Below are 25,112 nucleotides of genomic sequence, written 5' to 3'. Positions count from 1 at the left end.
CTTGGTCAGTGTTCAATGGTTTCAGTGCCACAATTGTCCACCCCTGGTAGCTGAGTGGTCAGCGCGATAGAATGTCATACCTAATGGTGCGGTTCTATTACCGGCTGGGTCAGAGATTTTCTCCGCTCAGGGACTGGGTGTTGTGTTGTCCTTATCATCATCATTTCATCCCCATCGACACGCAAGTCGCTGAAGTGGCGTCAACTAAAAGACTTACACCAGGCGAACAGTCTACCCGACGGGAGGCCCTAGCCACATGGCATTTCCATTTTCAGTGCCACAATTTCCTATGTTTTCAATTAGTTATTGGTGTTGTCATGCCTGTTGTCAGCACATCAGCAGCTTTAAATTGTTTCTTTGTTTTTATGCCAGATGAACTGAAATAAAACAGATAAAAAATACAATTGTTTTATTGTTGTAAAAATACTAAGAAAAAATTCACTGGTTCTGATTAGTGCCAATGGTGAGTGCTAGATGACAAATGTGAAATGCGACCATCTGCATTTCTTTGTCTCTCTTCAAGTATTTATCATTAATAAGTGCATATAATTAATAATATGCAACTAGGTAACTACTAAATTTTTTTAAAAAAATGTTCTCTAGGATCACATTATTGCATCTGTTATGGGTCAGGAAGCAGTCACTACTCTACTCAGGAGATTTATGGGGAACAAAACTGATAGTGATTAATGGTTTACATGATCTCTAGTCACAGCTCACCAGCATGCACTGATAATTTACGGGATCACAAGACAAAAATTAGTCACTTGAAACATGAAAAGGAATGAAATTGCTCAAAATATTGTCATAAAGCTGACATGAAATGCAGTAAGAAATAGTTTTGCACAAAAAAGCACAGTGCATGTGAAATAGATTCAAGAAATCTACTGACACTTTCCACACGTGACACAGGGTTCATGACTGATGTGTGACTGGAGGTGGGGTCCATCCTAAGACTAGGTCCTTATGATCTTCAGTCTAAAGACTAGTTTTATGCAGTTCTCCTTGCTAGTCAACTCTGTTGAAGTCTGCTCATCTATGCATAACTACTGTGACCTACATTCATCATGACCTGCTTACTGTACTCAACTTTGGTCTTTCTTTTTAAATTTTTGCAACCCCCCCCCCCCCCCCCCCCAAGTTTGTCCTCCATTACCAAATTAATGATCGTTAATGCCCCAGATGTGTCCTTTCGCACTAACCGTTCTTTTATTCAAGTTGTGCCGTAAATCTATTTTCTCTCCAATTTGATTCTATATCTTTTCATTAGTTACTTAATTTGTCCATTTAATCTTCAGAATTTTTCTGTTACACCATATTACTGAAGCTTCCATTATACTCTTGTCAGTAGTGCTTATTCTCCTCATTGCACTTCCATATAATGCTACATTCCAGACAGACACTTCCAGGAGAAACTTCCCAAAGTTTAATTTATATTTGATGTCAGCAAATTTTTCATTTAAAAAAATACTTCATTTGCTATTGCCATTCTGCATCTAATATCCTCTCTACTTCGACCATCATCAGTTATTTTGGTGCTCGAATAGCAGAACTCATCTACTACTGTTACTGTCTCATTTCCTAGTTTAATTCTCTCATCATCCCCCTATTTAATTCAGTTACACTGATTTGTGTTCAAAACTTTACCTATTCTATTCAACTAAACAAGTCGTTTGCCATTTCTGATAGAGTGACAGTGTCATCAGCAAATCGCAAAGTTTTTATTCCTTCTCCCTGAATCTTATTTCTCTTTCCAAAATTACCCTTGGTTTTTTTTTTTTTTTACTACTTGTCCAAGGTACAGATGGAATAACATTGGTGGTTAGGCTGCAACCATGTCTGATTCCCCTGTTTCAACATAGCTGCTACAATTACTGTCAAATTGTCCTCACAGAATCACCTCTCCCATTTCCTTCTCCATTTCCATAAAATTGTCTTAAAATTTGTTTCATTTATATACTGTGTTACACTACAGTATTTATGATGATATAAATAAATCCAAGGGTAAAAGTAAGTACTAGGAAGAGAGATGCCAAGACATCAACCTAGAAGCAGGAAACACAAAAGTTGATAAAGCATCAAAGTTAATCAGAGGAATGTGAACACAACATAAAGACATTGGAGGAATGAGTCGTATCTCTACTGAGGAGTGGACAACCTATTACAAAATCTTCTAATCAAAAGTAGGTCATAATTCACAGCCGGTTATGAAAACCATCATGTTAACTCATCATAAAACGGAGCAAACACACCTGTAGACTCAGCAGATGTAAGTAAAGCTCTCCAACAAATGATAAGTAGGAAAGCTACAATCTTGGAAATGAACCTGTGGAAGACCTTAAAGGTAGTCTCCTCAGCAGTTTCAGGAATATTTAATAGATGTTTAAATGTTGAGAAACTGCCAAATGAATGGAAAAAGGCGATTGCTTCATCCATATTTAAAAAAGAAAACCAATGTCATTTTGCAAATTATAGAGGAATTACCATTATTAATATAAGCACAAATAACAGAATCGCAGAAGCAAAATGGGTTTAGAGTGGGACACTGATGTACAGATGGCACATTCACTCATTAAACTCCCCATCAAAACGAGACTAGAAAGGGTCATGATGGTTCACTTAAAATTTATCGATCAGCAGAAGGCATATGATACAGGGGCACTAAGTGAATTTTGGGTAGCAATGCAGAATTTTGGTGTCGGTAGTATATTCAGTCAATAAGAGCTTATGTGAGAGTTGCAACTGTATGGTTAAGGTAGGTAACAAAATATCCCTAGAATTCTCCATAAATGTGGGTCTAAGGCAAGGGTGGTCATTAGTATTGACTTCAAGAAGTTTTACAAAATTGGAAGAAGAAATGTGGTGGAATGGGAATCTGTGTAGGACAAGAAATATTGCATACGCGCCTCTTCAGCGAAGACCAGGTCGTGATAGCAGGAGACAAAGACAACTCCATTTACATGTTCAGGAAACTACATGAATAACACTCAAAAAAGATGACAAACATGGTAGTGGGTAACGGTGCTTCAGAAGACTTTCAAAGAAGTTGTTGCATTTCCATAGTGCAAAATGTCAGAAGTGAGTGATGGGTGAAGTGAGGAGTGGGTGATAACCGATGGCCAAAAAGAATCTATGAATGTGTGGTATCTGCAGTTCTTATTACAACAGCCAAGTGCACAGGGTAATACAATCACAGTGACTTAACAAATGGACATTAAACAAAGGAAGAACAATCCATGCCCAGTCGGGTAACCAGTAAAATTCATTGTAGTAAAATCATGCAGTAGTCCTAATCGGCAAGTTGAACCTTTATGGAACATGAACAACATGGGAGAGCAGGGCCACACTGCTGGTGTGCAGCTGCATCTACTCAACACGCAGCGGTGCTGGCAGCAATTGAAGAAGGCACTCCCACTTTCATCTCTTGCCAGCAGTGCCAAATACAAACTCTGAAGCTGTGGTGGCGATATAAGTGGATGTACCACGATCTCTCTCCTCCCCTTCTGTGATCTGTGCTGCAGGCGTCAGTGGGAAAAGACAGGAGACCAAACAGGCAGGACTAATGCTGCATACAGACTGGCACAGCCGAAGAGACCACTAGGTCCACACAGGAGACATTTGGACAGCAGCAGCAGCTGCATATTGACAATGCTCACCTCCATTGGACATTGGATTGTAAGCATCCAAAGAGGCATAGCCACTGTGGGGACTCACAGTCAACTTTCTCCAGCCTGGCACAGCATATGGCCAGAAGTGGCCTGCAGTATATAGGGAACCAGGCGTATAAAAGACCCCACACATGTTGTTGGCATAGAACTGTACTGTCAGTGGTGAGGGCGGGACGGCGGTAATTGGGGAAGAGCCACAGCGTGATCCTGTGGGATGATGACATCCAGACAATTGCTGTCAGACACCAACTGAGGGCTTGGCGTGACTGGCAGGCACATGTCGATTTTGCCAGTGCCCAACAGCACATGTATTGGATGTGCCCCTGTGGTATCTGGCCCTGGGTGTGGGGTGGTACTAGCATACAAACTCCTCCTCACCAGCATCTGCTGTGGTACCAGTCACAGCTGGTTGATAACTCATCAAGGATGCAGCTGGTCCTGATGGGAGGACAGCGACATCTCTGTGGTGTTTACAGCAAACATTCAAAAGTTGTAAATCATTCAAACGATCGCTGGTGCCCATCCAGACTGCCAACTGAAAGTATGCACTCAGACAGTGTTGACTGGAGCGTATCACAAAGTTGCAAGCTTATTTCGGGCTGTGGTGTAGGGCTAGACAGGTGCAACAGAATCTGGGGCTGTCAGCCATGGAGGGACTCTGCCAGGCTTCAGCCGTGCAATGGTGTGTTCCTGCAGGTGTTAGAAAACAAAAGCAATGCATAGTCTGACAAGCACATTTGTAATTGTGTCTTAGAAATGTACACTATATACACTACCTTGCCACACAACCATGGGTGAAACAGCGCAGATGTGAGGTGGGCAATACATTTTGAGGCTGGAAGTCTCAGAACACTGATGATGTGAACTGCAGGCCACTACAGGGGATGATCGTCCAGGACAACTCTCAATCACAAAGACCTGAGACTCCATACGGTATCTTCTGTGTTGGTAGAGGGTATGCACAGCACATATGGGTATTGTAGTATGTGTCAACCACCACCAACTTTATGGAATGATGCAAGGGGCTCACAAAATCATTGTGAACGTGGTCCCAAGGCTGACTCAGTATGGACTGTGGAGTGGAAGTTCATGGTGGTGGTACTTACTGTTCTGTGCACTGTTTTCATTCAGAGATGATCGTCTTATTGGGTGCTAGATCAGTAAACAAAATGCCGTGTGATGGCAGGTCATCCCCTAATGGCCTTGGTGTAAAAGAGTAAAGATACAAGCCCACAGGACTGGATGATAATCTGGGGGACACCTGTGTTGGTGATAAGGAGGAGAGTGCCAACAACTACTGACAGCCAATGGCAGAGGAGAAATACATGGAGAATGGAACAGGCTCCTTGGTGTTCAAGCACTTTGGTCAACCATTGCACTCAAAATCAACCACCTGTCAGGCCATAGAGTCTTGCCAGGTGTCTTGTGCTACACAATAGGCCATCATTGGAAGTCTGTCCACCACATGCTGCAATTGAGCCTCAATCTGAAAATGGACAACTTCAGATATCTCAAAGGCAGGATGGGATCTCATAGGCTGGTGCAACAATGCATCCACACTAACACGCTGTGTTGTGGATCTGTGAGGAATTTCATAGTGATACATACTCAAAAACAAAGATCAGTGGAGTCATTGCATGGTCCTGTCAGGTAGCCACAAACAGTGGACAAAATAGTGCCACATGTGCCAAATATGAAACACTGGCCCCCGTCATATCACTAAAATTAAGCATTGTCGAGCATGGCCAGTACTTGGATGGGTGACTGTCCAGGTTAGCCATGTGCTGTTGACAATTTTCCTTTTGCCTTTAAGGCAGAGGAGACAGGAGGGTTGGTGGCGTAAAGTCCCCCCATCACTTGTCTTTGCACCATTGTCTTTGATTAAATTCCAAACCTCCCACTGTGTTTCACGAGGGCATGTGACACTGTTGATGGTGATCCATCCATCAGAGGGGAACATTAAGCTCAGTGGCCCCTTGGTGCTGTTCAAGACGGGCAGGCTAACTGTCATCATTGGGTTTCACCCTCTCCCTTCTATCATCATCTCCAAAAAGAACATGACACTACACTCCACACACACCTGCACAGATATGCTTCCCATACATCATGATGGAAAGGTGTCTGCTGGCACGAAAGATAGGAATAAGTTTTCCAATTAGAAAGCTGAACTTGTCCTTCGGGGCCTCCTAGCCACTCATGCTGTACGATTTTACTTTTTATGTAGTGCCACAAGTAGCATATTGTCGGTGATGAGATGGAATATGTTGCCACACAGGAAAACATTGAACTGACAGACTGCATACATGATGGCTAAAGTTTCCTTTTATATCAGAGTATGATTGCGTTGAGTGGCTGTCAACGATTTGAAAGCATATGCGATAGGCTGTTCTGAGCTGTCAGTGCTTCTGTGAGCCAAAACCACCACAGCTCCATATTGGGGAGTATCTGTGGTAAGGACAAGTGGTTTGCCCAGTGTAAAGGTGCCGAGGCATGGCGATGTCTTTAGTAATACTCTCTCACAATCGCTGACTGAACAAAAAGAACACCTTTTTTATGCAACTTGTTCAATGAATGACTGATATCTGCTGTATTAGGGAGAAATTATGAATAATAACTGACTTCGCACAAAAACAATTGGATAATGTCATCAAGATAGTTTGCACAAAGTGGAACATCTTGTGTAAACTTTTCTAAAAAGTCTCTGGAAAACAGTGGGAGCACTCGCAATGATGAATGGTGGGCTTATATAATGATACAAACTGAAGGGAGTGTTAACCATAATATGCGAAGAGGTGGAATCCAGCTGAATCTACAGGTATGCCTCCGCCAATTCAATTGTACAAAAAAACTGCGTATCCACCAGTTTAGCGAGTATTTCTTCAGGGTGGGAAATAGGATAGCAATCTACTACTGATTGGTTATTAATGGTGGACTAAAAATTCCTGCACAAAGGCCCCCTTGAGGCTTTTGAATAACAACCGGCAGCATAGCCCGCTGGCTAGGAGTAATGGATTCAGTGAGGCCCAGGTCTTGTAGTCTGTTCCGTATTTCCTTGACAGCTGCAGAGCAAATGGAATAGGCATATCACAACTAAATTTGGGACTGACATTTGGTTTAAGGGTGGTATGGGCCCCATAGTTTTATTGCAGCACCCAATCCCAGCAAAAACAGAGAGCCAGACTTGTGACATAGGTTGTCCAACCCTTGTAACAGTATGAAGTTGGAAATGAGATGCACAACATCCTCAATTGAAAACCCAGAAACTGACCAAACAGTTTTCATACATCTGCCTGTTGACAGCCAAAAACATGACCACCCATGTAATATGCTGACACTCATTATCAATCAGGAACTGGCTTTGAGCAGGAATTCACTAATCACAACAACCAAACACCAGAGGCCGTGTTATTGACCTGGAAATGGAATGGCTGTTGCTGACTGAGCAAAGTAGGATTAATCTTACTGGGAACACTGAACTCTTGGCTATGCACGGGTGTGACACTGTGAACTTCCAGGAACTACACATCTGAAAACTGTTCAAGTGAGCAGCCATGACAGATGGCTGCCAAATATGCATGTTTATGGCAGGCCTCACACTGGGAAGACTTTGACTATGGGCATGTGTTCAGAAATGATACTGGGAAGAGCCATAGTCAGGCCAATTGCGAATGGTGTGGATCTGAAGAAAATGACGTGGTAGTCTGTGAACTACACCATTGTTGTGGTACTGAACACAATTCCACTACATCCAGTATGTCTTCAAGCTGTTCAGTCATAGCCTGTGACACTTCAAATGCCTAAGCAATAGCCAGGACCTCCTCAACTAAGATAACCTGCAATCTCATAACCAACTTGTGAAGCAACCCTAAACTGCTCTCGTTGCTGTTCAATCTGCCGCTGTTGTAACAAATGAACCAATATTGCATTCATTGTACTTGCAGATATGAAGAAAAACTCCATGGCCAAAAACTATAGTATGTACAGTTTCTATTACAACAAATAAGTACACTGGAAAATACAGCTACTGTGACTTAGTATCAGAGTTACAAATGCATGTGGACGTTAAACACAGGGAGAACAGTCCAGCCCAAGTCCAGTAAGTGGCCAGTTCATTACAGCAAAATTACAGAACAGCCATAATCACCAAGTTGAACCTTCAAAGTACGCGAATGATGCAGGAGAGAGTTGGACCACACTGGCAGCAGGCTGCTGGGTCCACCCAGCTGTTGCCACTGCGTCACCAAGCAAAACAGGCACACACATTGTGGTCTCTCACTGGAGGTGCAAAATATGAACTCTGCAGCTATGGTGGTGGCATAAGCGGATGCACCACGACAGAATGGACATGAGCTGAGTGAAGGAAACATGGAAGACCACCTAGAAGACGGGTGTGAGAAGTTTGCGATTAAATTAATGCAAGGGGCTGTTAAGGTGATGATTGGACAGATAGATTATATGATAGCTGAACGAACACTGGTAGCAGTTGCTTCTGTAAAATATCTGGGACAATGTGTGCGGAACGATTTGAAGTGGAATGATCATATAAAATTAATTGTTGGTAAGGCGGGTACCAGGTTGAGATTCATTGGGAGAGTCCTTAGAAAATGTAGTCCATCAACAAAGGAGGTGGCTTACAAAACACTCATTCGACCTGTACTTGAGTATTGCTCATCAGTGTGGGATCCATACCAGATCGGGTTGACGGAGGAGATAGAGAAGATCCAAAGAAGAGCGGCGCGTTTCGTCACAGGGTTATTTGGTAACCGTGATAGTGTTACGGAGATGTTTAGCAAACTCAAGTGGCAGACTCTGCAAGAGAGACGCTCTGCGTCGCGGTGTAGCTTGCTCGCCAGTTTCGAGAGGGTGCGTTTCTGGATGAGGTATCGAATATATTGCTTCCCCCTACTTATACCTCCCTAGGTGATCACGAATGTAAAATTAGAGTGATTCGAGCGCCCACGGAGGCTTTCAGACAGTTGTTCTTCCCGCGAACCATACGCAACTGGAACAGAAAAGGGAGGTAATGACAGTGGCACGTAAAGTGCCCTCCACCACACACCGTTGGGTGGCTTGCGGAGTATAAATGTAGATGTAGATGTAGATGTAGGAAACTGTGGAAATGAAGATGATTGATGACCATTGAAAAACAGCCTCCCCCCCCCATACACACATACACACACACTCACACTACCAAATGAATGCAGTGAAAGTGGTGGACAAAATATATCAGGTGCCATCTCAGTGCATTTATTCATTTTCAGGAAACCAGGAACCAAACTGAATGAAAAAATGCAAATTAGCACTGTTTGTTGTACATGGCATTTTGTTTTTGGAAACCACCATAAGGAAGCACTAGTCACAACTGTGGGAAATATTTTTCTAACTGTAATGAGGTGAAGGGACATGTGCCTAGAAAGTTCACTCAGTTGGTGGCACAGACAATAATCCTTGGGGGAAAATGACTTGATGCACATGTCAGAGCCACGGACTAGCACTCTGTTGTATTCCTTTGTTTTATGACACACAGGCAACCTATTGTGTACATGAGAATCTATTTCCCTATCAAAAACATTCTTTTTACTTGACTAACTAAACAGTAGAAAATGTTACAATAAATTTGCAGCTGAAGATTCATTTTATATGTAGTTTACATCCATGTTGGAGCACTTGAATAAGTCCATATACACTTAAATATTACAATTAGAGATTTGGCTTTTCTGCTTCATCTCTGCTCCCTAAACCTCATCATTCTCTGCCCTTACTTTGTAATCATCTTGCCTTTCCAGTTTACAGTTGGTTGCATTGTTATATTCAACTCTTCTAAACCATCTTTTTTCCTCTTTGAACCAATTATTTGTAATTTCATTTTTTCACAAGAAGTTGAATAGTTGTTTTGCTAGCCTGGTTTCTGGTAATCTTTATGTATGGAAGAAAGTGGTATCCTTTCCTTTTTGCATGGTATCTGTTACTGACTCACTTTCCCGACACATCACTTTGTTATATAACAATCTTCATCGCCCATCTATTTGGTGTTTTTTGTGGATGGCATTTCTGATGATTCTTGTCTCCCATCTGTAGTTTATTTGCTGTTGATTTGGTGTTTAACTTGAATAGTGTTTCGCTTGCATACATTGCTTCAGGCTTTATAATGGAGTAGTCATTTTTGAATATGGTGTTAAGTGACAGAGATTTTTTCTTGTAGGTTGGCCAGATGCTTTTTTGTGCTTTTACAATTTAGTTGTTCAACTCTCTGTTGAGCCCCTCTTGTTCAAGCTCCAGGTTTTGATTTCACCAAAGTATTTCAACGTGTTAAGAGTCTTAATTTCTTTGTTAATGTTCAGTTGAGCAGATGATGTTTCAACTTTGAAGGCTGGCATCATTTATGTGTTATTGTTTCAAGTGTTACAATATGAAGTTTAGCCTCCTCCACATTATTTGTCAGTAGTGCAGGGTTATCTCCAAATCCTATGCAATTAAGTTTGGTATTTCTTCCAATCTTGGTATTTGGTTGGCATTTCTTACTACTCAAGTTTCACATTACTTTCTCCAAAGTGCAGCTGCGGCCAGTCCATCCCCTGTCAGAGGCTGGTTCAGATTTTGAACTGTTCAGACATTTCACCTCAAAATCTAACTTTTGATCTGGTATTCTTAATGATCATTCCAATGACATTTACAATTTTTATGTCTAGACCAAATCCCTAAAAGATTTGCAGTGATGACTGATGTGGGTACTGTCATGTAAATTTTAATACCTCTGTGTTTCCCATTCCAAAGAAATAGTTTCTGATAATTAGAAAAGTGCCAATGTAGTTATCCCAAGTTGGCCGTGAATGACAAATATCCATAATATTAAAACATAATAGAATTTTTGCAAGAGTGTTTTAACACTAGTTTAACATTGTAGATTAGATGCAGGTTACATTGTTAGAAGCTATCATTCATGTCACTATATTAGTAGAGATTTTTTTTACTAAATTCTTTTTGAAAATCTTTTTTAAAAAGCACCAGTAATATTTTGTGATTTCAGATTTGTGTATCTGGAGGATTGCAAACATACTATCGAGTCTAAGGCATTGGATGAGTGGTTGAAACAGCAAAACGTTGAAATAGGTCTCAAAAGCTGCCCGCTTTGTAAAACATCAATAAAGAGAACCTTGCGATTCTTAAATTATTTGAAAATTTCATATATTGACATCCAAAATATAAAGAAAAAAGTCTTTGGTAATCTGAAAGATAATGATGCAAAGAGGGAACAACTGAATACTGCATTGAAAGGAATAGTTGTTCCACACATAGTAAGACGTAAGTACTGAAATATTGATTGCAGTGGTTTATTTTTATGTGTATTGAGCTTCTTATATACACTTCCCAATTTTTTTAAGTAACTTTTTTACCATTTTTATTTTTAGATTGCAAAGCCAGACTAAAAAAATTCTTAGCTTATAAAACTGAACTGACCTTTAAAATCCCTGAAAATCATCATCTGAATTTTCTTCTTGTTCCTCTTTGTTGTCCTCTTCATGTGTAAGATGGTCTTCACTGCCATCGAGGGCATTACTTATGTTGCACTTCTTGAAAGATTTAACAGTAAAGTTTTCTCTCACTCTAGACCATGGCCGTTTTATCCACTGACATATTTGTTTGATTGCAGGGTGTTTTAAAGCTCCCTTCAGCGTGAATTCGTGTTTGGTTTCATCCATCATCCAGCTGTTCCATTCCTCTCTCATATTCACTTTAAATGGTTTATTTATCGAGACTCCAAGAGGTTGCAATTGTGAAGTAAGACCCCCCCCCCCCCCCCCCGCGCCCCCCAGAATAACAGCAAGCTCTGTATTTCCCTGTCCCAGTTCTTCTTTCACAGGAATTTTTGAATGACTACTATGCTGATCTACCACAAGAAGAGAACTCTTCTTCAGTAAAGTACCTTTCCTTCTCTCCCAACCTCCTTAATCCATAATTTCATACCAGCCTCACACATCCAACCCATGTCGTGTATGTGAACAACAACATCTGGCGGTATTTCAGAAGGGTTTGGCATTGTTTTGCGCTTGTAAATGATCAATCCAATAAGTTTAGTATGATTGGTACAACATGAAAGGACAAAAGTGTAGTGCATTTTTTCATGACAACAGTTCTGTTAATCGTCACATCAAATGTCAGGGCTTCCCTTCACATTTGCTATTTGGCTTAGCTCCACACTGGTTTTCTTTCAGTGTTGAATAATAAAGCAATGGAAAGATAATATTTTCTCGTCATACCCTTGTGGCACTTTCTGAGATATTTTGGTTTTGGTTCATATGCTAAGTCATGGCACTTCATAAACCTTGTGTACCAACCAACTCCATCCTTAAAAGTCTGTCAAGTTACACTGTAGTGTAGCTTATGAGCGTGTGTTTGAATCTTTTTGTATTAATTGCAGTGAAATTTTGATGGTGTCCTTGAATCCATTTCAATACATCATCTTCTGTTTTGGGCATTTTGTATTCAGTCTTCTATTTGCTCAATTATTCTTCCTCATTTTTTTCCAATTCTTTACTATCCTACCATTGATGAATGTGTTTCAATTTATAGCCCGCATCATATGAATACCTTTTATTTTTTTCTGTTAGGAAGCTAGCTACTAAAAGAAATATTGCACTGTTACAAATAACATAGCTAACTTTCAGTTCAAGTTCACTGGCACTGTCGAATGCAGTGATGCATCATAGGCTTGTGACAGTTGGGCAGAAGGGGGACATCATCAGCAAGCTTGTGAATCCTCGCAACTCATTTTCGTCGCATCGGTGCACTGCTGCTCCAGTTGAACCAGTGTTGCCAGATAGAGATAGGTTTCCGCAGCATTGAATATATGGCCATTTTTAAAACTGGTGGGAATTTTAAATCAAACACTGTACATTCTTATATTAATTTCAAGCATGAGATGAATCTGAATTTTGGAGGCAATTTTTCAAAGAAAAAAGGGCATCTTATAGTGTATTAAATATGGTACTATGAATTTCATATTCTTTTTTCTACTTTGCGTTTATAAGTCTCGAGTGAACATTAATACTGTTAAAAAGACAATATAGCCAAAGTGGCTTATATGTTTTTTAAATACACTCAGAGACATATGGGTCTACCAGTAGAAATTCAAGAGGCAATTCCCATTACAACTGAGACAAAAAAATAAAAAAAATAAAATAAAATAAAATAAAAAATTTAAAAAAATGCAACAGTCCCTGTCTTCTTCTAGGGGGGACGAGGTGGGTAGATGCAGGGGAGGGAGGGGGGGGGGCAAATCACCCAGTATCCAGCTTATTATGGATATCCCTTGTATGATTGTCACTGTAGGTAATATGATATACATGACATTATAGTGCATATTCAGTCCCCTCCAAGAGACCAGTAAGTTTAATTCCTGATATAGCAAATAATAACCATTGAAAAGTGCCTTGCATCTTTGTTAATAGGGATAGAAAAGAAAAGATTTTGTCTATAACACAAAATGGGCACAAATTAAGATTAGCTCAAAATAAAGGACATAATATGAAAACCAGAAACTAGCATGTTGTAGGATTTGCATGTTTGCTTAAATGTTAGTGCATTTGACTGGAACATAAGTACTGCAATCATAACACACTGGGTTTCCCTATAGCTTTATTCTGATTGTATTACAAGAACTACCAAAATTGTATTATGTACTAAATTTGATGCTTTTAAATATTTTGTATTACTTTAAGTGATTTATAATGCTTTACAAATTTATTTAATCCAATAGAACAGTACAATTTAGTCCAAGGGTAGGTAGCCACAAAGTCATTGCAATCTACTATTCCATATCAATGTATCAAAGTGCTCTATTTCTTTTAAAAGTACAATAATTGCTACATTTGTAATTTTTTGATACTGTTAAACAACCATTTAACAATAAAAGTTTCATATCTTCACTATTTGCATTAAACATGAGAATTTTATTTCACAATATTTTACAAATATATTCTTATGTTCGTAGCATAAGAACTATCTTACATCATTTAAGGCAGCGCTAATGTGAAACCTCATAGATGTTCTGTTAACATTGTCCTTGGTATTTGGTATATGACTTGTTACACAGTCAAATACAGGAATCCAGGCTTTCACCTGTCAGCTTTGTTCTGTGCTTATTTTTAATAAATTCATCTATGAAACTAATGATTCACAAAGGTAACTAGAAGTAAACAAAGCCTTTATTGTAAGTGCAACATTAACTAATATAGGGTATTTCTCAAAGAATTTGCTTCGAATATCATGATCTGCGGTATAAGCTAACAGACTATTCTCTTCTAGTCCTTGCAAAAACAGTTTGGTAGCCAGTAAAAGATTGTGGAGAAGAAAAACTTTACCCACAGAGACTGTTGGTGTAAAATATAGTGGTATGTTATAAACTGCTGAAAACTTTCATCTCTTTGGCAAACAAACTTGTAGATAGTTATTTTCTCAGATAAGATGAGCTGCTTCACGGTAAAAAAAGTATCTTCTCCTCTTGTATGGCTTTCCAAAGAATTTACTTTCAAAGGTTCTTCTTTGACAATAAAATTATAAAAAATCATCCTTACAAAAGCTGGCAACTGAGCAGTGCCTGTTGCATCATAGGACTTATCTAATTACATTGCAAAATAACAACACTCATCCAAGTATATTTTCAATAAAGAAAAAACATCATTGGACATTGTTTTCAACTCTTCTTGTGATTGTCCTTGATGAAAGTTGAAGGGATTCATTGGCATCCATGATTTCAGACTTGTTTTTGACATTCTGAAACAACTCTTCAGCAGCACCTTGAAATTTTTATCTCTGAATTCACCCTCATTAAAGTATTTCTTCCTCTTTGGCAATACATTCAAGACACAGTAAGAAGCAAGAGTGGCAACAACACATTTGTCAGCTGGTTTTGTGAACAGATTTTGCTGAAAACTTAACGGATACTAAGTTTCTTTTCTCAGTTCATTGTATGATGGAAACTCGGTTTGACACTTGGGTGCACAGATATTTCACAAATGCAATAGTAGCTTGATGCAATAAACAAATGCATGTGCCACTTTTTCTGTTACAAAAAATTCATGTTCCCATTTGACATGAAAGTAATATCCTTTTTTCCCCACATATACAACTCATTAGGCATAAAGTCATTGCACTATGTATTATTTTCTTGATATAATATCACGTTGGAAGATATTAGTGGCAAAATCTCCATGATGATGAAACACAAATTTTGAGATAACATTCACTTTCTCATTGCAAATTGTGATGAAGTTCTCCTAAAATGTGTCAGCATTTATGCATGCCCAGTGCTGACAGCAAACAAAACAATTTACAGTTTTCTTACAATGTTCGTTCCACAGTAGTTGGTAGTGCACCATATCAGCATGAAACTTGCTGACTTCTCCCAACTCGTAATGATGAAACAAATTAGACTAAACAAATTAAACATGGAACACTGAGTTGGAACTCGCAATCACAGGTTTACCTATGCAATAATTTTGGTCATTATAACATATTCATTTGGGATTTTTGAAACATACTGAAAAATGAAACAAGAAAATGTATCTGCAGATGGAAGTATCAGAGGAAATTGAAAAGTTAATAGAAATATAGCCTCTGTACTAATAAAAGCCCTTAAATCTTTAGATAATTTAATTTTCAAAACATTTACAGATGACAGAATGCTAAAGAGAATATTCTGGTTTTAGTTGTAATTAAAAGCTGGTGAACTTTAAGCTAAGAAATCATTCATTGAAGAGTCATTTACAGAAATTAAGTTCACAGAAATTTGCAATGTATTTTGTATTGTAAAGGTAGTAGGACGAAAAATGAAATGGCATCTGAAATTTGTTATTAATTGTAGAACACAGATAAACTTATTGAGAACTAAAGACACCATAGAATGTAAAGAGGGTGATCATGTTCATGATGAAGATGATGATCCAGTCCAAATGGGTACTGATAAAGACTGAGTTTGTTGGAAAAGACAAAGAAATCCAATTCCGGAACAATGGAAAATCCAGGATGGAATGTAACAATATTATCTGAGGACAGTTGCTATTCACCATGTAGCGGAGATGCTGAGTTGCAGATGGGCACAACAAAAAGATTTTCACACTTAAATCTTTCAGCCAATGGCCTTTGTCAACAATAAACACACACACACCAGCACATGCACCTCACACACACGACTGCAGTCTCAGGCAACAGAAACCTCACTGGGAGCAGCAGCACCAGTGCTTGATGGGCGTGGCGTCTGGAAGGGAGTAAGGTGGAGGCTGGGGTGGGGAGGGGGAGGGATAGTATGGTGGGGATGGCAGTGAAGTGCTGCAGGTTAGGCAGAGGGCAGGGGAGTGGTGGGGAGGGGGGGGGGGTCAGAGGGAAATAGCAGAAAAGGAGAGAAATAAATAAATAAAAATAAAAAGACTGGGTTTGGTGGTGGAATGACAGCTGTAAAGTGCTGGAATGGGAGCAGGGAAGGGGCTGGATGGGTGAGGACAGTGACTAACGAAGGTTGAGGCCAGGAGGGTTATGGGATTGTAGGATTTATTGCAGGGAAAGTTCCCACCCGTGCAATTCAGAAAAGCAGGTGTTGGTGGAAAGGATCCATACGGCACAAGCTGTGAAGCAGCCCTTGAAATCAAGGATATCATGTTTGGCAGCATGTTCATCCCAAATTCCTCAAACCCATAACACAAATTGAAACTCTTGCCCTGCAGGATCTTGAGCAACATGAATTCCACCACTTCAAAAAGCTTTCCATCCTGCTCACTTCCTTCTCCCGCCTCGGAGTACCATTGGTCGCCACCTCTACAACAACCTCCAATCCTCCCCAGCACCCCCTCATAGCTGACAAACCCTGTTTCACAGACCTACTACACTTACCCCACCCTCCAAAACTCACTTCCACCACCACATAGAATCCAGAACGTAAACAGACCTGCAACACAGTTATGAACCTTTCCTCCAGAAGCCTTGCCTCACAGAAATATCAGCCCTTTCCAAAGGCCTCGCCTTTTGCCCACTCCCAAATTCAATCATACAGGACTTGTTAAAAGACCTTCTCCCCTTCTTCCAGTTGCTACAGTGGAAACACTTTTTCGCTACCAACCCTATCAATTAGACTCAACCTAAGACCAAGACAAGACCAAGCTTAACTCAGTTCACTCCTCCATCCAATCTTGATCCACCCCCACTGCCCCCAAGCCACCCCTCATTAACTACCACACCCAGTCCTTTTCTTTTTATTTTTTAATTTATTTCTCTCCTTTTCCGCTCCTTCCCCCACCTCTCCTCCCCTTCCTCTCCCCTGTCCCCTGCCTAATCTGCAGCACTTTACTGTGCGCCATCCCCACCGTACTATCCCTCCCCCTCCCTGCCCCAGCCTCCTCCTTATCCCCACCCAGTCACCACTCCCATCATGCACTGGTGCTGCTGCTCGCAGTGTGGTTTCAGTTGCCTGAGGTTGCAGTCGTGTGTGAGTTGTATTTACATGAGTGTGTGCGTGTGTGTGTGTGTGTGTGTGTGTGTGTGTGTGTGTGTGTGCGTGTGTGTGTGTGTGTGTGTGCACGCGCGCATGCGCGCATATGTGTGTCTATTATTGATGAAGACCATTGGCCGGAATTTTTAAGTGTGAAAGTCTTTTTGTTGTGCCTATCTGCGACTCAGCATCTCCACTATATGGTGAGTAGCAACTTTCCTTCTCATAATATTGATACGATGCAGGAACAAGTTATTTAAAGGGAAGCACAGTTCTCATCACATTCACAGAATCAATGGTAGTTTTTCTCTGTGGTTTCATGACATTAGGGTTCTCTTCAGTCACTTAGTGGGCAGTGAAGGATGTCCACATAAATACTGGAGGTTGTGATCAAAGAAAATCGAATTTTAAAAATAAAAATTAATTAACGTAGATAGGTTTTGCTAAGCTTTTTATTCAGTGCATGAAAGGTCTTATATTTGGGCTGCACAGAAGAAAGCTTTACAAGAAGAATTCAGCATAAAACCGAGCGAGGTGGCGCAGTGGTTAGCACACTGGACTCGCATTCAGAAGGACGACTGTTCAATCCCACGTCCGGCCATCCTGATTTAGGTTTTCCGTGATTTCCCTAAATCGCTCCAGGCAAATGCCGGGATAGTTCCTTTGAAAGGGCACGGCCGACTTCCTTCCCCATCCTTCCCTAACCCTATGAGACCGATAACCTCGCTGTTTGGTCTCTTCCCCCAAACACCCAACCAACCAACCAACCAATTCAGCATAAAGACAAGTGCAGCAGAAATCCACAAACTGCTGTCTAGACAAAAGAAGAAGTAAGAAGTCTCCCTTTAAGAATATTTTCTCTTATTGATGTTACCAGCTGTGCTGTTGTTGGTATTCACCCTTTATTTCAGTACTTGAGAGATAGGATAAAAAGTAACAGGCCCAAAGCTTCTGCTTTATAGTGCTGGAAATGTGAAAGACTTGAAGGAAAACATGAGGCATTACAAAGGAGCTGCCAAAAAGAAATAGTTAAAATTACAGGATTTAAAATTTCAGAAACTCCAATGACAAAGGTACTAAAGACTCATGTAACAGAAGCACTAAAACCACACATATTGATCCAAACAGAAAGTGTTTCAACTGTGGTGCCTATGGCCACAAGTCAAGTAATTGCAGCCACAAGAGCACAGAAAAGCCACTTGAATTGCAACAAGTTTGGCCTTATCTCGTCTCAGTACAAGAAGGAGAGTAATAATCAAAAGTTGACAATAAATTGATAATCCCGTAAGAGTACTATTAACAATTGTAAAACGGCTGAAAACAAGGGGAAACTACAGCCGTAATTTTTCCCAAGGGCATGCAGCTTTACTGTATGGTTAAATGATGATGGCGTCCTCTTGGGTAAAATATTCCGGAGGTACAATAGTCCCCCATTCGGATCTCCTGGCGGGGACTACTCAAGAGTACGTCGTTATCAGGAGATAGAAAACTGGCGTTCTACGGATCGGAGTGTGGGATGTCAGATCTCTTAATTGGGCAGGTTGGTTAGAAAATTTAAAAAGGGAAATGGGTAGGTTAAAGGTAGATATAGTGGGAATTAGTGAAGTTTGGTGGCAGGACGAACAAGACTTTCGGTCAGGCAAACACAGGGCTATAAATACAAAATCAAATAGGGGTAATGCAGGAGTAGGTTTAATAATGAATAAAAAAATAGGAGTGCCGGTAAGCTACTACAAACAGCATGGTGAACGCATTATTGTGGCCAAGATAGACACGAACCCCACACCTACTACAGTAGTACAAGTTTATATGCCAACTAGCTCTGCAGATGATGAAGAAATTGAAGAAATGTATGATGAAATAAAAGAAATTATTCAGATAGTGAAGGGAGATGAAAATTTAATAGTCGTGGGTGATTGGAATTCGGTAGTGGGAAAAGGGAGAGAAGGAAACGTAGTAGGTGATTATGGATTGGGGGTAAGAAATGAAAGAGGAAGCCGTCTGGTAGAATTTTGCACAGAGCGCAACTTAATCATAGCGAACACTTGGTTCAAGAATCATAAAAGAAGATTGTATACATGGAAGAAGCCTAGAGATACTGACATGTTTCAGATAGATTATATAATGATAAGACAGAGATTTAGGAACCAGGTTTTAAATTGTAAAACATTTCCGGGGGCAGATGTGGACTCTGACCACAATCTATTGGTTATGAACTGTGGATTAAAACTGAAGAAACTACAAAAAGATGGGAATTTAAGGAGATGGGACCTGGATAAACTGGCTAAACCAGAGGTTGTACAGAGTTTCAGGGAGAGCATAAGGGAACAACTTAAGGAATGGGGGAAAGAAATACAGTAGAAGAAGAATGGGTAGCTTTGAGGGATGAAGTAGTGAAGGCAGCAGAGGATCAAGTAGGTAAAAAGACGAGAGGTACTAGAAATCCTTGGGTAACAGAAGAAATATTGAATTTAATTAATGAAAGGAGAAAATATAAAAATGCAGTAAATGAAGCAGGCGAAAAGGTATAGAAACGTCTCAAAAATGAGATCGACAGGAAGTGCAAAATGGCTAAGCAGGGATGGCTAGAGGACAAATGTAAGGATGTAGAGGTTTATCTCACTAGGGGTAAGATAGATACTGCCTACAGGAAAATTAAAGAGACCTTTGGAGAAAAGAAAACCACTTGTTTGAATATCAAGAGCTCAGATGGAAATCCAGTAATAAGCAAAGAAGGGAAAGCAGAAAGGTGGAAGGAGTATATAGAGGGTTTATACAAGGGTGATGTACTTGAGGACAATATTATGGAAATGGAAGAGGATGTAGATGAAGATGAAATGGGAGATATGATACTGTGTGAAGAGTTTGACAGAGCACTGAAAGACCTGAGTTGAAGTAAGGCCCCAGGAGTATACAACATTCCATTAGAACTACTGCCAGCCTTGGGAGAGCCTGTCCTGACAAAACTCTACCATCTGGTGAGCAAGATATATGAGACAGGCAAAATACCCTCAGACTTCAAGAAGAATATAATAATTCCAATCCCAAAGAAAGCAGGTGTTGACAGCTGCGAAAATTACCAAACTATCAATTTAATAAGTTAATGCTGCAAAATACTAATGCGAATTCTTTACAGACAAATGGAAAAACTTGTAGAAGACGACCTTGGAGAAGGTCAGTTTGGATTCCGTAGAAATATTGGAACACGTGAAGCAATGCTGTCCCTACGACTTATCTTAGAAGCTAGATTAAGAAAAGGCAAACCTACGTTTCTAACATTTGTAGACTTAGAGAAAGCTTATGACAATTTGACTGGAATACTCTCTTTCAAATTCTGAAGGTGGCAGGGAGCGAAAGGCTATTTACAATTTGTACAGAAACCAGATGGCAGTTATAAAGAGTCGAGGGGCACAAAAGGGAAGCAGTGGTTGGGAAGGAAGTGAGACAGGGTTGTAGCCTCTCCCCGATGTTATTCAATCTCTATATTGAGCAAGCTGTGAAGGAAACAAAAGAAAAATTCGGAGTAGGTTCTAAAATCCATGGAGAAGAAATAAAAACTTTGAGGTTCGCCGAGGACATTGTAATTCTGTCAGAGACAGCAAAGGACTTGGAAGAGCAGTTGAACGGAATGGACAGTGTCTTGAAAGGAGGATATAAGATGAACATCAACAAAAGCAAAATGAGGATAATGGAATGTAGTCGAATTAAGTCAGGTGATGCTGAGGAAATTAGATTAGGAAATGAGACACTTAAAGTAGTAAAGGAGTTTTGATATTTGGGGTCAATATAACTGATGATGGTCGAAGTAGAGAGGATATAAAATGTAGACTGGCAATGGCAAGGAAAGCGTTCCTGAAGAAGAGAAATTTGTTAACATCGAGTATAGATTTAAGCGTCAAAAAGTCATTGCTGAAAGTATTTGTACGGAGTGTAGCCGTGTATAGAAGTGAAACATGAACGATAAATAGTTTGTACAAGAAGAGAATAGAAGCTTTCGAAATGTGGTGCTACAGAAGAATGCTGAAGATTAGATGGGTAGATCACATAACTAATGAGGAGGTATTGAATAGGATTAGGGAGAAGAGGAGTTTGTGGCACAACTTGACTAGAAGAAGGGGTCAGTTGGTAGGACATGTTCTGAGGCATCAAGGGATCACCAGTTTAGCTTTGGAGGGCAGCGTGGAGGGTAAAAATCGTAGAGGGAGACCAAGAGATGAATACGCTAAGCAGATTCAGAAGGATGTAGGTTGCAGTAGGTACTGGGAGATGAAGAAGCTTGCGCAGGATAGAGTAGCATGGAGAGCTGCATCAAACCAGTCTCAGGACTGAAGACCACAACAACAACAACAAATCTAAAGATGTCCAAATATGTAAATGACAGGTAAAGGTCCTAACTGACTGTGACAGTGAACTTAATTTACTCTGACAAGACCTTTATTAAGTTACCTTATGTTCTTGGGATTTATTCAGTACTATTATGAAATGGCCTGGATGACTGGATAATACTTTTCTTATTGCAGTATAGTGCCACTTTGAAGGAACATCATAAAAATGAAGGGCACCTACATTTATTTGTCCTTCTTGTTAACGTATTACTTGCTTTCTTGTGAAAGGTCCCAAGTATTTACACTCCTGGAAATGGAAAAAAGAACACATTGACACCGCTGTGTCAGACCCACCATACTTGCTCCGGACACTGCGAGAGGGCTGTACAAGCAATGATCACACGCACGGCACAGCGGACACACCAGGAACCGCGGTGTTGGCCGTCGAATGGCGCTAGCTGCGCAGCATTTGTGCACCGCCGCCGTCAGTGTCAGCCAGTTTGCCGTGGCATACGGAGCTCCATCGCAGTCTTTAACACTGGTAGCATGCCGCGACAGCGTGGACGTGAACCGTATGTGCAGTTGACGGACTTTGAGCGAGGGCGTATAGTGGGCATGCGGGAGGCCGGGTGGACGTACCGCCGAATTGCTCAACACGTGGGGCGTGAGGTCTCCACAGTACATCGATGTTGTCGCCAGTGGTCGGCGGAAGGTGCACGTGCCCGTCAACCTGGGACCGGACCGCAGCGACGCACGGATGCACGCCAAGACCGTAGGATCCTACGCAGTGCCGTAGGGGACCGCACCGCCACTTCCCAGCAAATTAGGGACACTGTTGCTCCTGGGGTATCGGCGAGGACCATTCGCAACTGTCTCCATGAAGCTGGGCTACGGTCCCGCACACCGTTAGGCCGTCTTCCGCTCACGCCCCAACATCGTGCAGCCCGCCTCCAGTGGTGTCGCGACAGGCGTGAATGGAGGGACGAATGGAGACGTGTCGTCTTCAGCGATGAGAGTCGCTTCTGCCTTGGTGCCAATGATGGTCGTATGCGTGTTTGGCGCCGTGCAGGTGAGCGCCACAATCAGGACTGCATACGACCGAGGCACACAGGGCCAACACCCGGCATCATGGTGTGGGGAGCGATCTCCTACACTGGCCGTACACCACTGGTGATCGTCGAGGGAACACTGAATAGTGCACGGTACATCCAAACCGTCATCGAACCCATCGTTCGACCATTCCTAGACCGGCAAGGGAACTTGCTGTTCCAACAGGACAATGCACGTCCGCATGTATCCCGTGCCACCCAACGTGCTCTAGAAGGTGTAAGTCAACTACCCTGGCCAGCAAGATCTCCGGATCTGTCCCCCATTGAGCATGTTTGGGACTGGATGAAGCGTCGTCTCACGCGGTCTGCACGTCCAGCACGAACGCTGGTCCAACTGAGGCGCCAGGTGGAAATGGCATGGCAAGCCGTTCCACAGGACTACATCCAGCATCTCTACGATCGTCTCCATGGGAGAATAGCAGCCTGCATTGCTGCGAAAGGTGGATATACACTGTACTAGTGCCGACATTGTGCATGCTCTGTTGCCTGTGTCTATGTGCCTGTGGTTCTGTCAGTGTGATCATGTGATGTATCTGACCCCAGGAATGCGTCAATAAAGTTTCCCCATCCTGGGACAATGAATTCACGGTGTTCTTATTTCAATTTCCAGGAGTGTAGTTATCACTGACCCACAGCTAAAGTTAAAAAATAACATTTAAATCTATCATGAGCCAGACCAAGGAACATGCATGTTCTTGTTGCCATGGGTATGAGAATAGAAGTCTCTAATCAAATATTATTACATTAACTACTTTTTTTGCACTTTAGTGAAAGAACTCCCACACTATCTCGATTATTTAGGGTTTAAAATTCTACCCATTTTTACTACGTGAAAAGATTAGTTAATTTTCTCACTTAAAGGTGTAATAATAATTTCAGTCTTCTTTTTAATATGCCATTGTAAAGCTAGTCAGCGTTAAGTGCATGAAAAAGTGAGCATCTCATGGTCATTCGTAGATGATTAATTGTTGTAAAAGAATAATACAAAGTCCCTTTTCATACATATATTTTTCCACTTAAAGAGAATCCACACTTACACAAATCATCTAGAGAAGACATACAGACATGAATAAAAACAAGAATTTTCTAAGTTATAGCTTATATACTACTAGTACAGAGCTTACATAAAATTACACAGTATTCTTTGTTTTTAAATAACATTATTCTTATTACTCTTAATGTTAATTTTGTAACTCAAGTATTAGGTTTCCTGGTTGCAATAATTTATAAAAAAAATTCTTACATTATTTTACTTGTTGCATTAGAGAGGTATATAAGATCAGTTACACTATGGATGCTCCAAGACTGAAGGATATAGATGTAATCTTTACAAAATTTGGGACAAGCTTACTCTCTCCACAAGGGTATTTTATAGGTGTTTTGTACAAATTGATTTTTTTTCACATTGATGTTGAAGAGGAAAGTTGAAAGTTTAATTTGTTTGTAACACATCAGGGCAGGTCTAGTTCAAGAAAGTTCCATTTGTATTATCAAATTTTCCTGCAATTTTCCAGTGCTTTATAACACTATTTCTTGGCAACATGAAATCATCAACCTTGTGGAATGGCATTATGCTATTAAATGAACGAAAAAGGAAATGAAACAAGATTTTTTTATGCGCCAGATTTGACAAAGTTACAATATCTATAACAACATATTCTGAGTTTATAGAATCCTGGCCAAGTGACTACACATCAGTCAATTTGTATGACTTTCAGGATAGCTGAATGTGAGATTCAGATGGGAAGATTTAAAGCTTGTTGTACCAAGAGATTAGTGCCGAACCAGAAAAGTTCAGTTTTCCAGAGAAGTTTTTTTGTGTTTCTGGAGACTTATGTTCATGATGAAAAACCAGATTACATTCGACTGGTCTTGTTTTGCTCATCATTAGAGTTTGTAACTGTAGTGATGATAAATAATTTATGTGAGAATCAAAACTGTTTTCCCTGCACTAAAGTTTTTCCTGCTTCATAATCTCAAATAGAATGTTTTAACAGTAACTAAGGAGGTAGTTCTTCCCTACATCACCAGTCTATTGATTTTTTCTTTTGCTGAGTCAAAAGGGCTTGTCTTTCTCCAGATAAATCATAGAAAGTTACAACAGATTATTTGACTAGTTGTTTGTAAAGATTACACAAATTTGCAAAAAAAGTATTCGTTTTGATAAATGATTTTTCTGTAGTTTTTCATTTCAGAAATGATATTGTGGCTTTTTTTTTTTATTTAAGGTTTGTCTACAAAAAGAGGGAAGACTTCTAGGAAAAATCGTAAAAGGCCATTTTTTATATAAGTACACTCCTGGAAATGGAAAAAAGAACACATTGACACCGGTGTGTCAGACCCACCATACTTGCTCCGGACACTGCGAGAGGGCTGTACAAGCAATGATCACACGCACGGCACAGCGGACACACCAGGAACCGCGGTGTTGGCCGTCGAATGGCGCTAGCTGCGCAGCATTTGTGCACCGCCGCCGTCAGTGTCAGCCAGTTTGCCGTGGCATACGGAGCTCCATCGCAGTCTTTAACAC

At 40.6% G+C, this 25,112-nt stretch overlaps 1 protein-coding gene across 1 annotated transcript in view; it reads left to right on the top strand.

The window, feature by feature from the left end:
* The window catches only part of LOC126235420 (NFX1-type zinc finger-containing protein 1-like), a 362,382-nt gene that overhangs the window by 253,931 nt on the left and 83,339 nt on the right, over positions 1-25,112 (top strand). The window contains exon 11 of the mRNA XM_049944143.1: positions 10,696-10,970. Coding sequence (XP_049800100.1) covers positions 10,696-10,970 — 275 coding nt within the window. The remainder of the gene's footprint in view (positions 1-10,695; positions 10,971-25,112) is intronic.

The sequence above is a fragment of the Schistocerca nitens genome, chromosome 2 (genome assembly GCF_023898315.1).
Source record: "Schistocerca nitens isolate TAMUIC-IGC-003100 chromosome 2, iqSchNite1.1, whole genome shotgun sequence".
NCBI lineage: Eukaryota > Metazoa > Arthropoda > Insecta > Orthoptera > Acrididae > Schistocerca > Schistocerca nitens.
The sequence above is the reverse complement of the archived record's forward strand: the minus strand, read 5'-3'. Positions and strand labels throughout refer to the sequence as shown.